The 11,928-nt window shown below is 42.1% G+C and overlaps 1 protein-coding gene across 2 annotated transcripts; it reads left to right on the forward strand.

The window, feature by feature from the left end:
• Nucleotides 1-96: 96 nt before the first annotated feature.
• Nucleotides 97-11,917, forward strand: pik3ca (phosphatidylinositol-4,5-bisphosphate 3-kinase, catalytic subunit alpha). 2 transcript variants are annotated; one of them, XM_064935451.1, is made up of 21 exons: nucleotides 97-454; nucleotides 1,216-1,333; nucleotides 2,301-2,700; nucleotides 2,802-3,011; nucleotides 3,239-3,489; nucleotides 3,609-3,854; nucleotides 4,058-4,143; nucleotides 4,318-4,423; nucleotides 4,957-5,109; nucleotides 5,208-5,342; nucleotides 5,484-5,608; nucleotides 5,695-5,776; nucleotides 5,912-6,076; nucleotides 6,184-6,287; nucleotides 6,398-6,569; nucleotides 6,790-6,896; nucleotides 7,296-7,417; nucleotides 7,558-7,807; nucleotides 7,906-8,023; nucleotides 8,120-8,271; nucleotides 8,643-11,917. In XM_064935451.1, the coding sequence occupies exons 3-21, from the start codon at nucleotides 2,349-2,351 to the stop codon at nucleotides 8,911-8,913; spliced, it is 3,207 nt and encodes a 1,068-aa protein (XP_064791523.1). In that variant the 5' UTR covers nucleotides 97-454; nucleotides 1,216-1,333; nucleotides 2,301-2,348; the 3' UTR covers nucleotides 8,914-11,917. The 2 variants fall into 2 exon arrangements, with proteins under 2 accessions (XP_064791523.1, XP_064791524.1); XM_064935452.1 differs by lacking the exon at nucleotides 1,216-1,333.
• Nucleotides 11,918-11,928: the final 11 nt, after the last annotated feature.

Raw genomic sequence — 11,928 nt, forward strand, 5'->3', positions numbered from 1 at the left:
AATTTGCTACCAAAATCCCCCAGTGCATGATCGTTGCAGCTGGTAACAAATGTAAATGTTTTACTGACTGGCCGTCATATAATTGAAGCAAATGCATTTGAACAAAACATGATTGGTAGGCTTCATGCCTGTGTATCTTATTTTTGATCATGCAATTTCATTGCAACTGATAGCTATGGTAAAATTGTAGACTGTTTAAAAATAAAACACAAAATTCATCATGGTTGCTATAGCGAAATCTGCTGTCATGTCGTAGGTAGCCTAAAGTCTGGCGCTGCGTGATCGAATGTACACAGCTTGCGCTGCGGAACACCCGCTGGAACACCCTTGGAACCCCGCTGACACATCCGCTGGAACACCCGCTGGAACCCCGATGGAACCAAGCATGAGAAGGTGTTGGAAGCTAGCTAGCGCGAGCTGTTAGCCAACGAGGTCATATCGTAGACATGTCTTGGTAAGCGTTCTCGCATTTAACTAATAATAGCTACATTCTTAGTAAAATAGCTAGATATATTTAGATTTAAATGATAAATGGCTGACCATAACCAGACCGACAGGAGCCTAGCTAATGTTAGCTAACGTTATGTTGTTGGCTAGTTAATATCAATACAGATTATGATTTGGAACGTCAGCAAATGTCTTTCTTGTGAATGCCAACTAACGTTAGCTAGAAACCAGCTATAACGTTACCTTTCTTATGTCAATTCTTTACATTTTTATATTAGCTATATCTATGACTAAAAATAATAGACGTTTTACAATCGGAGACCATATGGACACTGGACTTAAAATGTAACTATCGTTATTTCTATATGATCTAGCTAGCTATATGGTTAATAGTTATGCTGTAATTACAGTCGTGATTATAACGACTATACCAATCACAGTATCTAACTAGCTAACAAAAATGAAATGATGGAAGCTAAACAACTATAGATTGCTACACAGCTTTAAGTAACGGTATGCTATAAATTGATTTGCTACAGAAGTATAACAGTCTCATCATGGACCTAACACCAGGGTAGACGTTAGTGAAATTTGCTACATGAATGATTGAAGCGTTATACATCTCCCCTTTGGCTACACACACCCACTCCTTGCTGCATGGTTTTCTTGCTCGAGCTAGATACATTTGTTGAGAGGTTGTATCACAGAATTTGGTTTACTGTTGGGCTTTTTGTGATAACGAGTCTCATGCTTCCTCTCTGACTTCAGAGAATGGCACTGTGCTGATAGGTTACCTACCAATCAGCAGAAAACAACACTGGAGATCAGATGATCTGAAACATGAAGGGTGAAGGTTTTAACACAAGATAAGACCAGCTCTTTTAAGGTAGGAAGCAACATTGATTTGTCAATCAAATATTCATATTTCCACCCCTTTTGTTAACACGTCCACATTAGTTAGATAAAGTATGGTACTGAGTTTCTATATCTTCCGTCTATATCCTCAGCCATACATGTTTCTGTATTCAAATAAACCAGGTTTAGTGTTTCCTTTCTCCACATCCTGTTTGAAGAAGCTTCCTCATTTGCCTTACATCCTGATGACAAGACTGGATGCCTTTCATATTGAACAGACCATGGCTGTATTCCTAGTTGTTATTGTTAGCTGCATGTTTACTGACATTAATGATGTTAGACAGTGATAGCAGAAAAAGTTAAGTGCCTTGTATAGCATAGGGCTACATGTTGTTGCACTCCCAGGGAAAGGGAAAACTGGTATTTGGTCACAAATGTCATTGGCTCTCGCTGTATGTGGAGGAGAAATAACTTGACTCCCGGAGACAGAAATGCTTCTGTCTGTCATGTGACTGACTGAGTAGGCTAGATCATCATGGACATCGATGGAAATAAACATGATTTATCATCACAGTTATCATAACATAGGCTAGTTTGTCATTAGGTGTAGTGTTTTGATGGGTCAGTTTCCACTGGTGAATTGTGGCTAGTTCCTATTCTGTCTAGTAGGGATGAGGGCAAGAGGGTCTTAGGGTGGCAGGTAGACAAGTGGTTAGAGTGTTGGGCCAGTAAGCTAAAGGTCTCAAGTTCAAATCCCTGAGCTGACAAGGTGTCTTGGGGAGAGTGGGATATGCAAAAATAAATAATTACTATTCACATGTGTATTAATACACACTTGTACATGTGTGAAATAGGACAAATATAAGCGCCCACCAAGTTATTATAAATTAAAATGAACTACAGTCACACGACAGCAAGAGGTGGGACTGCATATAGTCTACTGTATGACGTTTTTCTTCCATATAATTCTAATGCACTGTTACTCTTTTCCACTTCAGGAGATAAGGAACTATTTTCTATTAACTTTGTGTGTGAGGACTACAGAAATGCCTCCTAGACCTTCTTCTGGTGAATTATGGGGCATCCATTTGATGCCCCCCCGGATCTTTGTGGACTGCCTGTTGCCAAACGGGATGATCCTGACCCTCGAGTGCCTCCGTGAGGCTACGCTCATCACCATCAAACATGAAGTGTTCAAGGAGGCCAGGAAGTACCCCCTGCATCACCTACTACAGGAGGAGACCTCTTACATATTTGTCAGTGTTACGCAGGAGGCAGAGCGAGAGGAGTTCTACGATGAAACTAGGAGACTATGTGATCTCAGGCTCTTTCAGCCTTTTCTGAAGGTCATCGAACCGGTTGGTAACCGAGAGGAGAAAATTCTGAACAGAGAAATTGGTAAGACTTAATTACTACCCTCCTCTTTGTAGCGAGTAACGACATGCTTACATATTCCTCCAAAACATACAGTATCAGTAAGTGAGTTTCTTTTGTTTTAGGATTCGCAATTGGTATGCCTGTTTGCGAGTTTGACTTAGTAAAGGACCCTGAGGTGCAGGACTTCAGGAGGAATATTCTTAACGTCTGTAAGGATTCAGTAGAACTCCGAGATGCCAATGGACCCCATAGTCGGGCTTTATATGTCTACCCTCCCAATGTTGAATCCACACAAGAACTTCCAAAGCACATCCATGGCAAACTGGACAAAGGTAATTCAAATCAACCAATGTAGTGTCAAGATGCTGCAAGATGCCTAAGGCACATTTAGTGGGTGTCAAACAACAACCTTTTCTACTTTGTCAACACATAGACTGACACTTTAATAAGCAACAAACGAAATGATCCTTATTCCTTATCATGATAATCTATTTCAAGGCTCTCAGCCTGTGTGGAGTAATATTCTGATTTATTCTCTTTTCTGTGGCTTATTTTATAGGTCAAATCATTGTAGTGATCTGGGTGATTGTCTCACCCAACAATGACAAGCAGAAATACACCTTGAAGATCAACCATGATTGTGTGCCAGAACAGGTGATAGCTGAGGCCATCAGGAAGAAGACAAGGAGCATGCTGTTGTCCCCTGAACAACTCAAGATGTGTGTGCAGGAGTACCAGGGCAAGTACATCCTCAAGGTGTGCGGCTGTGACGAGTACCTCCTGGAGAAATGCCCCCTGAGTCAATATAAGGTTTGTTGGGCCCTAGTGTGCATGTAACCAATGCATACACATTGAAGCCTAACATTAGTTCTGACTCAGGTCTATATTGCTTAATCATGTATCTTAATCCTATTCCTTTTCCCTTTCAGTATGTGAGGAGTTGCATCATGCTTGGTAGGATGCCCAACCTCATGCTGATGGCGAAGGATAGCCTTTATTCTCAGTTACCCATGGACAACTTCACCATGCCCTCGTACGCCCGGCGCATCTCCACCGCCACCCCGTACATGAACGGAGAGTCCTCCACCAAGTCTTTGTGGACCATCAACGGAACCCTGCGGATACGAGTGCTCTGTGCCACATACGTGAATGTGAACATTCGGGATATAGATAAGGTACTTGACAATGGTTATTGTTTTAGATCAACTTTTTCACATTGGTTTTCTGTTTCTGTGCTTGGCTAGCCCTCAACTCCTCTCATAGCCACTTTTCAGTAATTCATTTTCTGTAAGACTCCTTGGCGTGAATGTCTGTCATGCTGCTACTGCTGGTCGTTTTCAGGCGGTTTTGGTGTCTATTCTTCCTGTTGTCCATGTAGATTTATGTGCGAACCGGCATCTACCATGGAGGGGAGCAGATGTGTGACAACGTGAACACGCAGCGTGTGCCATGCTCTAATCCCAGGTATTACAGACACACAACACACATGGTGTCACAGACAGTATCTCGCTCATCAAGAGACTCTTATTGTGACTATTTATCTCATGGTAATGGGGGAGGAGGGTGTGTATTGATCTGTGATATTAACACTTGTAATGGGTTCAGGGTTGATTCATTGTGGCTGTGCTTGTCTCCCAGGTGGAACGAGTGGCTGACCTATGACATGTACATTCCCGACATCCCCCGGGCGGCCCGCCTCTGTCTCTCCATCTGCTCTGTGAAAGGCAGGAAAGGGGCGAAGGAGGTAAGCACTCAATTTAATCGGACACCCCAGACCTTTAATGATATAAATGATACCCACTGGCTAGAACAGTGTTCAAAGGTCTTACCTGAATGGCCTGAGGTGTCCTCTGTGGATGTTGAATTACTAATCGACTTGTGGCATGGAGCGATCGTGGCAGTGTAACGTAGTTATGAAGACTGTAACCGACACCTGGGCTGAGTGATGTCACCTAAAGGTTGGGGAGATGGGTTTTCATGCCCATGATGAATTAGAGATAAATGCCTCTAAAGGCTGTCCTTTGTGAGCAACCTACTGTACAGCTTGAAGCCAATTAACTGAACTAAAACAAAGTCTGTTTGCTTGCCTACTAATCATTTCAATTCAATTCAGTACGACTTTTAATCCCCAAGGGGCAATTAGGATGTTTGTGTTAGTTACACAAGTACCCCATATAAAATTCCCTCAAGCCTGTATTCACTGCTGTCTGTGGAAGGATGACCATTCACAATTTGTGTAAATAACCAATGCCACCCTTTGGCTCTGATCCTCTACAGGAGCACTGTCCACTGGCGTGGGGGAACGTCAACCTGTTTGACTACACTCACACCCTGGTCTCTGGTAAAATGGCTCTGAACCTGTGGCCTGTACCCCACGGCCTGGAGGACCTACTCAACCCCATCGGAGTCACAGGCTCCAACCCCAACAGGGTAAACATGTTAGTTAGCATGTTAACATGACCAGTCTGTGTTTCTGTGCTCCTTATCATCAGGGTTTACAGTATAATGCCTCTCCTCCACACACACAGGAAACTCCTTGTCTAGAGCTGGAGTTTGACTACTTCAGCAGTCCTGTCAAGTTCCCAGACATGACCACCGTGGAGGGACATGCTAACTGGACCATATCCAGGGAGCTAGGTTTCAGCTACTGCCAGTCAGGCCAGGTATTGGCATACATGGATATATATACATATACACAGTTGTAACTCAAATCATTACAAACCATTTATTAAGACGGTCTAAGGATTCCTTGCTAAATAATGACTTCATATATGGTTGTTGATGTGACGTCTGATCCCGTGCAGAGTAACAGAGTGGCGCGGGACCACGCCTTAACGGACAGTGATAATGAGCAGCTGAGACAGGTGTGCAACCGAGACCCATTGTCTGAGATCACAGAGCAGGAGAAGGACTTCCTCTGGAGGCACAGGTACAGTCATAACTAGCTCTGTCACCATCATACTTAAACTTCTAGAGGCCTTAACTAACATGTCTACTGTCTCTCTTACTCACCAGGCACTACTGTGTAAATATACCTGAGATCCTGCCCAAGATCCTGCTGGCTGTGAAGTGGAACTCCAGAGATGAAGTAGCACAGGTGACTTATTTGTTTTTTAATTACTGAGACATTTTTTTCAAGAGCGCATTTTCTGAAACTCTTGTGGGAATTGTATCATTTTCTGCTGCAGCACTGCTGCAGTGGTGACGTGACTGTTGTTTTTCTTGCTCTTAGATGTATTGCCTTCTGAAGGATTGGCCAGCAATAAAACCAGAGCAAGCCATGGAGCTGCTGGATTGTAACTATCCAGACCCAATGATCCGTGACTTTGCTGTTCGGTGCCTTGAGAAGTACTTGACCGATGATAAACTCTCTCAGTACCTCATTCAGTTGGTCCAGGTAGGATTTATTTTGTTTTGGTGTCCAGAAAGTGACTTCCTCTCACATTTCTTTGATTGTTTGGACTGTTGTCAAATATAAAATGTCATAATTTCCACTCTTGTCAGGTTCTGAAATACGAGCAGTACCTTGATAACCCACTGGTACGATTTCTACTGAAAAAGGCCTTGACTAACCAAAGGATAGGACACTTCTTTTTCTGGCACTTAAAGTGAGTGACTTAGAGTTACTTTGCCGAGTAAATTCCATTCTTTTCACAGAGTTGACTGACTGCAAATGCCTTTTAACTCATCCACTTTCACTGTCCACTATGTGCCCTAGGTCTGAGATGCACAATAAGACGGTGAGTCAGCGGTTCGGCCTGCTGCTGGAGTCCTACTGCCGGGCGTGTGGCATGTACCTGAAGCACCTGAGCAGACAAGTGGAGGCCATGGAGAAACTCATCAACCTCACCGACATTCTCAAACAGGAGAAGAAGGACGAGACTCAGAAGGTAACCCAGCATTCCCTCTCTCTCCAATACACCCATGCTTATTGTGCAACATGATGATCTGTTAGAGAATCTCTGCTGTTTCAGCTTACTGTTCCACGTTTCTGTTTGACTTACGAAACTGATATCAGTGGCTTCGTTTACCTAATGTAGAGAGAACTAGGCTTCACATTTCTATTGGAGGCTTTATCTTCATTACAGCCTGCTCTGTGTGGTCCTGCAGGTGCAGATGAAGTTTCTGGTGGAGCAGATGAGGAGGCCAGACTACATGGACGCCCTGCAGAATTTCACCTCCCCCCTCAACCCTGCACACCAGCTGGGAAACATACGGTGGGCACGCCACATTGGAACTCCTATACCTTACTCACCCAATGCCTGAACATGGACACTATTGAAACTGTAGATGGGACACTCTGATTCAATGGCTGCCAAGGCCCGCAATTGCTCTTTAGTGTCCCTAGTGGTAATTTTACATTCATTTGACCTAAGAGAGTGGAGGTAGAGAGAATGTAAGTATTCTATTTCCACATCATAACGTTCTGCTCATGCATGAACATGTGAAATGTTATTGTAACCGATTGTCAACTAAAGTGCTCAGCCACTGGGCCCCTCAGTGCAGACCACTTGTATTCTAACACTGTTCATACAATTGATCAATGAAACTAATGTAGCTTGCCCCTTGTGATGACTCCCATTGTTGGCATGTATTCCTCATGGTAAAATGCCCAGGCTTGAGGAGTGCAGAATCATGTCATCTGCCAAAAGACCACTGTGGCTCAACTGGGAAAACCCTGACATCATGTCCGAGCTCCTCTTCCAGAATAATGAGATCATATTCAAAAACGGAGACGGTGAGTCTGAGTCGAGTTTTATAATCAAGCTGCGTTCTAAACAATAGCTTTAACTTGTAAAGTTCTACTTGATTAGTTTGGACAGATGGAATGTATTTAAATCCTGCCATGGATCACTGAATATGACCTGTTTGTTTCAGACCTGCGACAGGACATGCTAACACTTCAGATCATCAGAATTATGGAGAACATTTGGCAGAACCAGGGTCTAGACCTCAGGATGTTGCCGTACGGCTGCATGTCTTTAGGTGATTGTGTGGGGCTGATCGAGGTGGTGCGGAGCTCTCACACCATCATGCAGATCCAGTGTAAAGGTGGCTTGAAGGGGGCGTTACAGTTCAACAGCTCAACACTACACCAGTGGCTCAAAGACAAGAACAAGGGAGAGATGTGAGTAAACTGTATATGTTGTGTGGGTACTTTCCTGGTTTGAAAATTGTATATCATAGTGTTTCTCGGCTCAGATTTGACATAACTCTTGTCTGTAGGTATGACCTTGCCGTTGACTTGTTTACGCGATCCTGTGCTGGGTATTGCGTGGCGACTTTTATCCTAGGCATCGGTGACAGACACAACAGTAACATAATGGTGAAGGATGATGGGCAGGTAGGACCTGAGTTATCAACAAGATATTGTCATGATGCATATTTTTTGCAAATGCTATGTGTTATCTTTTCTATGCTAATCTGGGATGTTTTGCAGCTTTTTCACATAGATTTTGGCCATTTTCTGGATCACAAGAAAAAGAAATTTGGCTACAAGCGAGAGCGAGTTCCATTTGTCCTAACTCAAGACTTCTTGATTGTGATCAGCAAAGGGACCCAGGAGTGCACGAAGACCAGAGAGTTTGAGAGGTAGCCATCTTCCTTTTCCCTTGTGTGAAAGGACACATCTGTGGATGTCTGTCTAGTGTTGAATGTAAAGGTTGTGGAGTTGGCAGACAGCTAGTGTCTACACAGTAGGCAGCTATTATATAACAATGTGTGCTCTGTCTCCCTGGGTGTTTGATAGGCTACTGTCTGCCAATTTTCCAGACCCTCTCCCATACTTCTGCTTTAACAAATGTACTGCTAAATCGACCATGTCCAGCCGAACACTATATATTTCAATGTCCAAATGTATTCTTTCAAAGGCTTATTTTGAGGCAATAGAGAATTCAGAGGGAACAATGGGAATGGTATATACTGATTCTTATGCATTTTGTCCTTTTCCTATTCGGTCTCAGATTTCAGGAGATGTGCTATAAGGCCTACTTGGCCATTCGTCAGCATGCCAACCTCTTCATCAACCTGTTCTCCATGATGCTGGGCTCTGGGATGCCCGAGCTGCAGTCCTTCGATGACATCGCCTACATCCGTAAAACCCTGGCCCTGGACAAGACTGAGCAGGAGGCCCTGGACTACTTCATGAAGCAAATGAACGACGCCCACCATGGCGGCTGGACCACCAAGATGGACTGGATTTTCCACACCATCCGCCAGCACGCGCTTAACTAAGTCCAGGCAGGACATCCGCCAGCCCTGCCCGGCCAGACACACCAGCCAGCTGTGAGTGGAACATCCAAACCTCATGAACTAATGGGTGATGCTTGACTATCCTATCGAGCACTTAACAATCCAGAGTGATTTTCGTTTTTTTTTTTACTGTATTGGTTTTCCCTGCAGAAACTTACCAACTAACTCGCCTTGTCTAAAACGGTAGTTTTTTTGCCTTTTGTGTGTGCTTTTTTTCTTTGAATATAAATCTTCCCTCGTTCCTTTCCTTTTTGTAATAGAGAAGAGTTTGCCGTCACCCTTTACAGGGTCACGTGTATAGATGTCTTCCTGTAACGTTAATGCCTTTTGAATATGCACGGAACATCCCAGAAAAAAACCGGTATGAATTCAGCCTACTCCACCTGTTGTAAACATATTTTTTTTAAAGATAACCCCCTGAAAGGCAGCACCTTGAAGTGTTACATTGTGGCCCAATAGCTCTATTGGCTGGTCATTTCTGGCACCACAGTTTTTAAATCCATTGTCATACTCCTTCCTTTGGCATCATATTTAGCAGTAACCGCAGGTTATATATACAGTATATTTTTAGAAACCTATACATGTATACCTCTGCATGTGTATACACACACACTGTGGGCCCAGCCTGTGATACTATGATAAAGTACAGCAGTACAGAAAGTAATGAATGCACTGTCAAGAAAACCTTGCAGTTTAAACATGAAGCCTTAATGTAGTTGACGTACAATGAGCAAGGGCTGGATTTCTCCCTCTTGTGTCTTGGAGGTCAATGGTAAAATACCTCTGTTGCTCAGTGAGACGTCATCATAATGAATGTTGAGAAGTGCATTAAGCTAGGCAGACATAGTCACCTCATGTACCTGATGCTTTCATCATGCATGTCAGTAGTGCAGTTGGCTTGTGAACTATACGAATGTTACAGTGCAATGTGTTGGCATGGGGATAATCAGCAGTACAGTATGTGAACATAAGACTATTTGTACACGTTGGAAAGTGGATGAAGGCTGTCCCAAGGCAGCTAGTCAGTGTTGTTTGTGTGGGCACCCCTCCCTCTCTCTGTGTGGAGTGGACCCCTCTGTTTATTCTTTATTATGAGTAAACCTTTTGATAATTGTTGGACCTAGGAAACTCTGAATAAGAGCTGTGGGAAAGGTTTCTATTCCATAATGGCTTCTCAAAGTCCAAACCCCTTTCAAATGAAGGACATTCATTTTGGGGTAAAACCCTGTATTCTCATTCTCCAGCGTAACTCTGTGATATATGCTGTTGAGAAATAAGGTGGCATTTTAAAGAAGTGTCTCCTTTATGGCAGATTTTCCCCAACCCAAGAAAAAATACGCACTTTTGTTTTCCCTTTTCAAATATTTTTTGTTGATTCAATGAAAGCCAAAGTTAAGTCTCTAATGTTGTGTGAATCGCTCAATGGTTATCTGCATTACTATAAAAAGCCTAAGGACTAACGCATGCATATATTTGCCTCTATATGTATCAGTTATGTTATGAGGAAAGGGGCATGTAGTGAACAAGTGTTGTGACCAGAGGTTATAGGATTTTGGTGTTTAGATTGTAAACTGTCTTTTTAAACCACCAGAAAAAAATGAGGGACACTTGTGCCTGCTTAGTATTTCAGAATTCTAACTCTCAAATACAACATGTCACAATTAATATTTCTAATACCCTAGAGGTAATATACTTGACGTGGCTTTAAACTACATTATAAATGCCTATGTTTGCAAATGTTGTCTCAAAAGTAGACCTTTCCTCCTAAAGATATAGCCTGGGAATGAGGTTCTCTAAAGTATACTATTGTGGTGGTATTCCAGACTTCATATGCATTCATGATATGGGAGTAGTCTTTTGAAAACGTATTGTTCCCTTATGCAGTAAACCAATCAACTGGTATAGAGATCGACAGTTGCTGATGCAGGTGGATTTTGCACTTTTTTAACGCCTTTGGTCCTACAGTAGTTTGAGTGCAGGTCTTTTTTAAGCATAAGCAATAGTATCCCTTTCTATCTGAGATTTGTCAGATGCATTAGACGCTTATAGTAGTCACCAGCCTTTTGTTAGCTCTTCAAATGCCATTAATTGCATGGTTGTATTAACTTTGTGTGTGTGTGCATTAATATGGATCTGTACAGGTTATAGATTTTCTTGGGCTGGACCCATTTAAAAGCCCATTCATAATGTCAATGTAATACAGTGAGTGTGGTAAATGCTTTGTAAACCTTTTCCACTTGCTGAACAGCACCAGGAAAGATATTGTGATGCTGTACTTGAAACATCATTTGTTAGAAAAGATAACTTTTCATATTTCAACTTCAAAAGTTTTACTTGAAATGTAATTGTTCTGAACCATGTTTGTATGTTGAAAACAGCTGTCATAGCCATGTGGTATATAGCACTGAGGGTTAGCGCAGGCAAATCCATACCGATTGTGAATGTTAACATTTGGTCATCTTACAAGTCTCTCTACAGTTGGAGATTCTAAAATACGTGTTGACTTGGGCCATACGATGATGTAGAAGGAAATAACCAATTTAATGTGTAAATGATGTAAACAATTTGTTATTTAAGAAAAGGTTCAAGTGTCATTTTTTTGTTTTACTGAAACATCTGGAGTGGTTAAATCTCTTCATTTAATACAGGTTTATAGACGTATTGAATTGTATTTTTCATATATTTTGGCATTACTATCAACAAAGCTACTATGATTGTATTATTACACAGCCATCCTGCATGAGTTTGTTAAAATAATATACTTTTATTTATTCTGCTAAGCAGCTATAAAGAAAGTTTGGCACTAGGAACAACTAATAATAATCCAACCTCTAACCCATGACATACTGTACCTGCATTATCACATACAGTATTCTTTGTTTCTGTTTGCGTCTAAGTTAAATACTTGCATTGTATCCAGACTGACTACAATTATTTGAGTGTTACGTGACAATGTACAAATAAACTTCTCAGTTACAGTAAGTACTTCCTTTTGTG

Source organism: Oncorhynchus masou, chromosome 24 (genome assembly GCF_036934945.1).
Source record: "Oncorhynchus masou masou isolate Uvic2021 chromosome 24, UVic_Omas_1.1, whole genome shotgun sequence".
Lineage (NCBI taxonomy): Eukaryota > Metazoa > Chordata > Actinopteri > Salmoniformes > Salmonidae > Oncorhynchus > Oncorhynchus masou.

Coding starts and splice junctions, on each gene's coding strand:
- pik3ca (XM_064935451.1), top strand. CDS start 2,349: ATGCCTCCTAGACCTTCTTCTGGTGAATTATGGGGCATCCATTTGATG. Junction 4,424..4,956: donor GCAGGAAAGGGGCGAAGGAG/GTAAGCACTCAA, acceptor GATCCTCTACAG/GAGCACTGTCCACTGGCGTG. Junction 7,418..7,557: donor CATATTCAAAAACGGAGACG/GTGAGTCTGAGT, acceptor TGTTTGTTTCAG/ACCTGCGACAGGACATGCTA.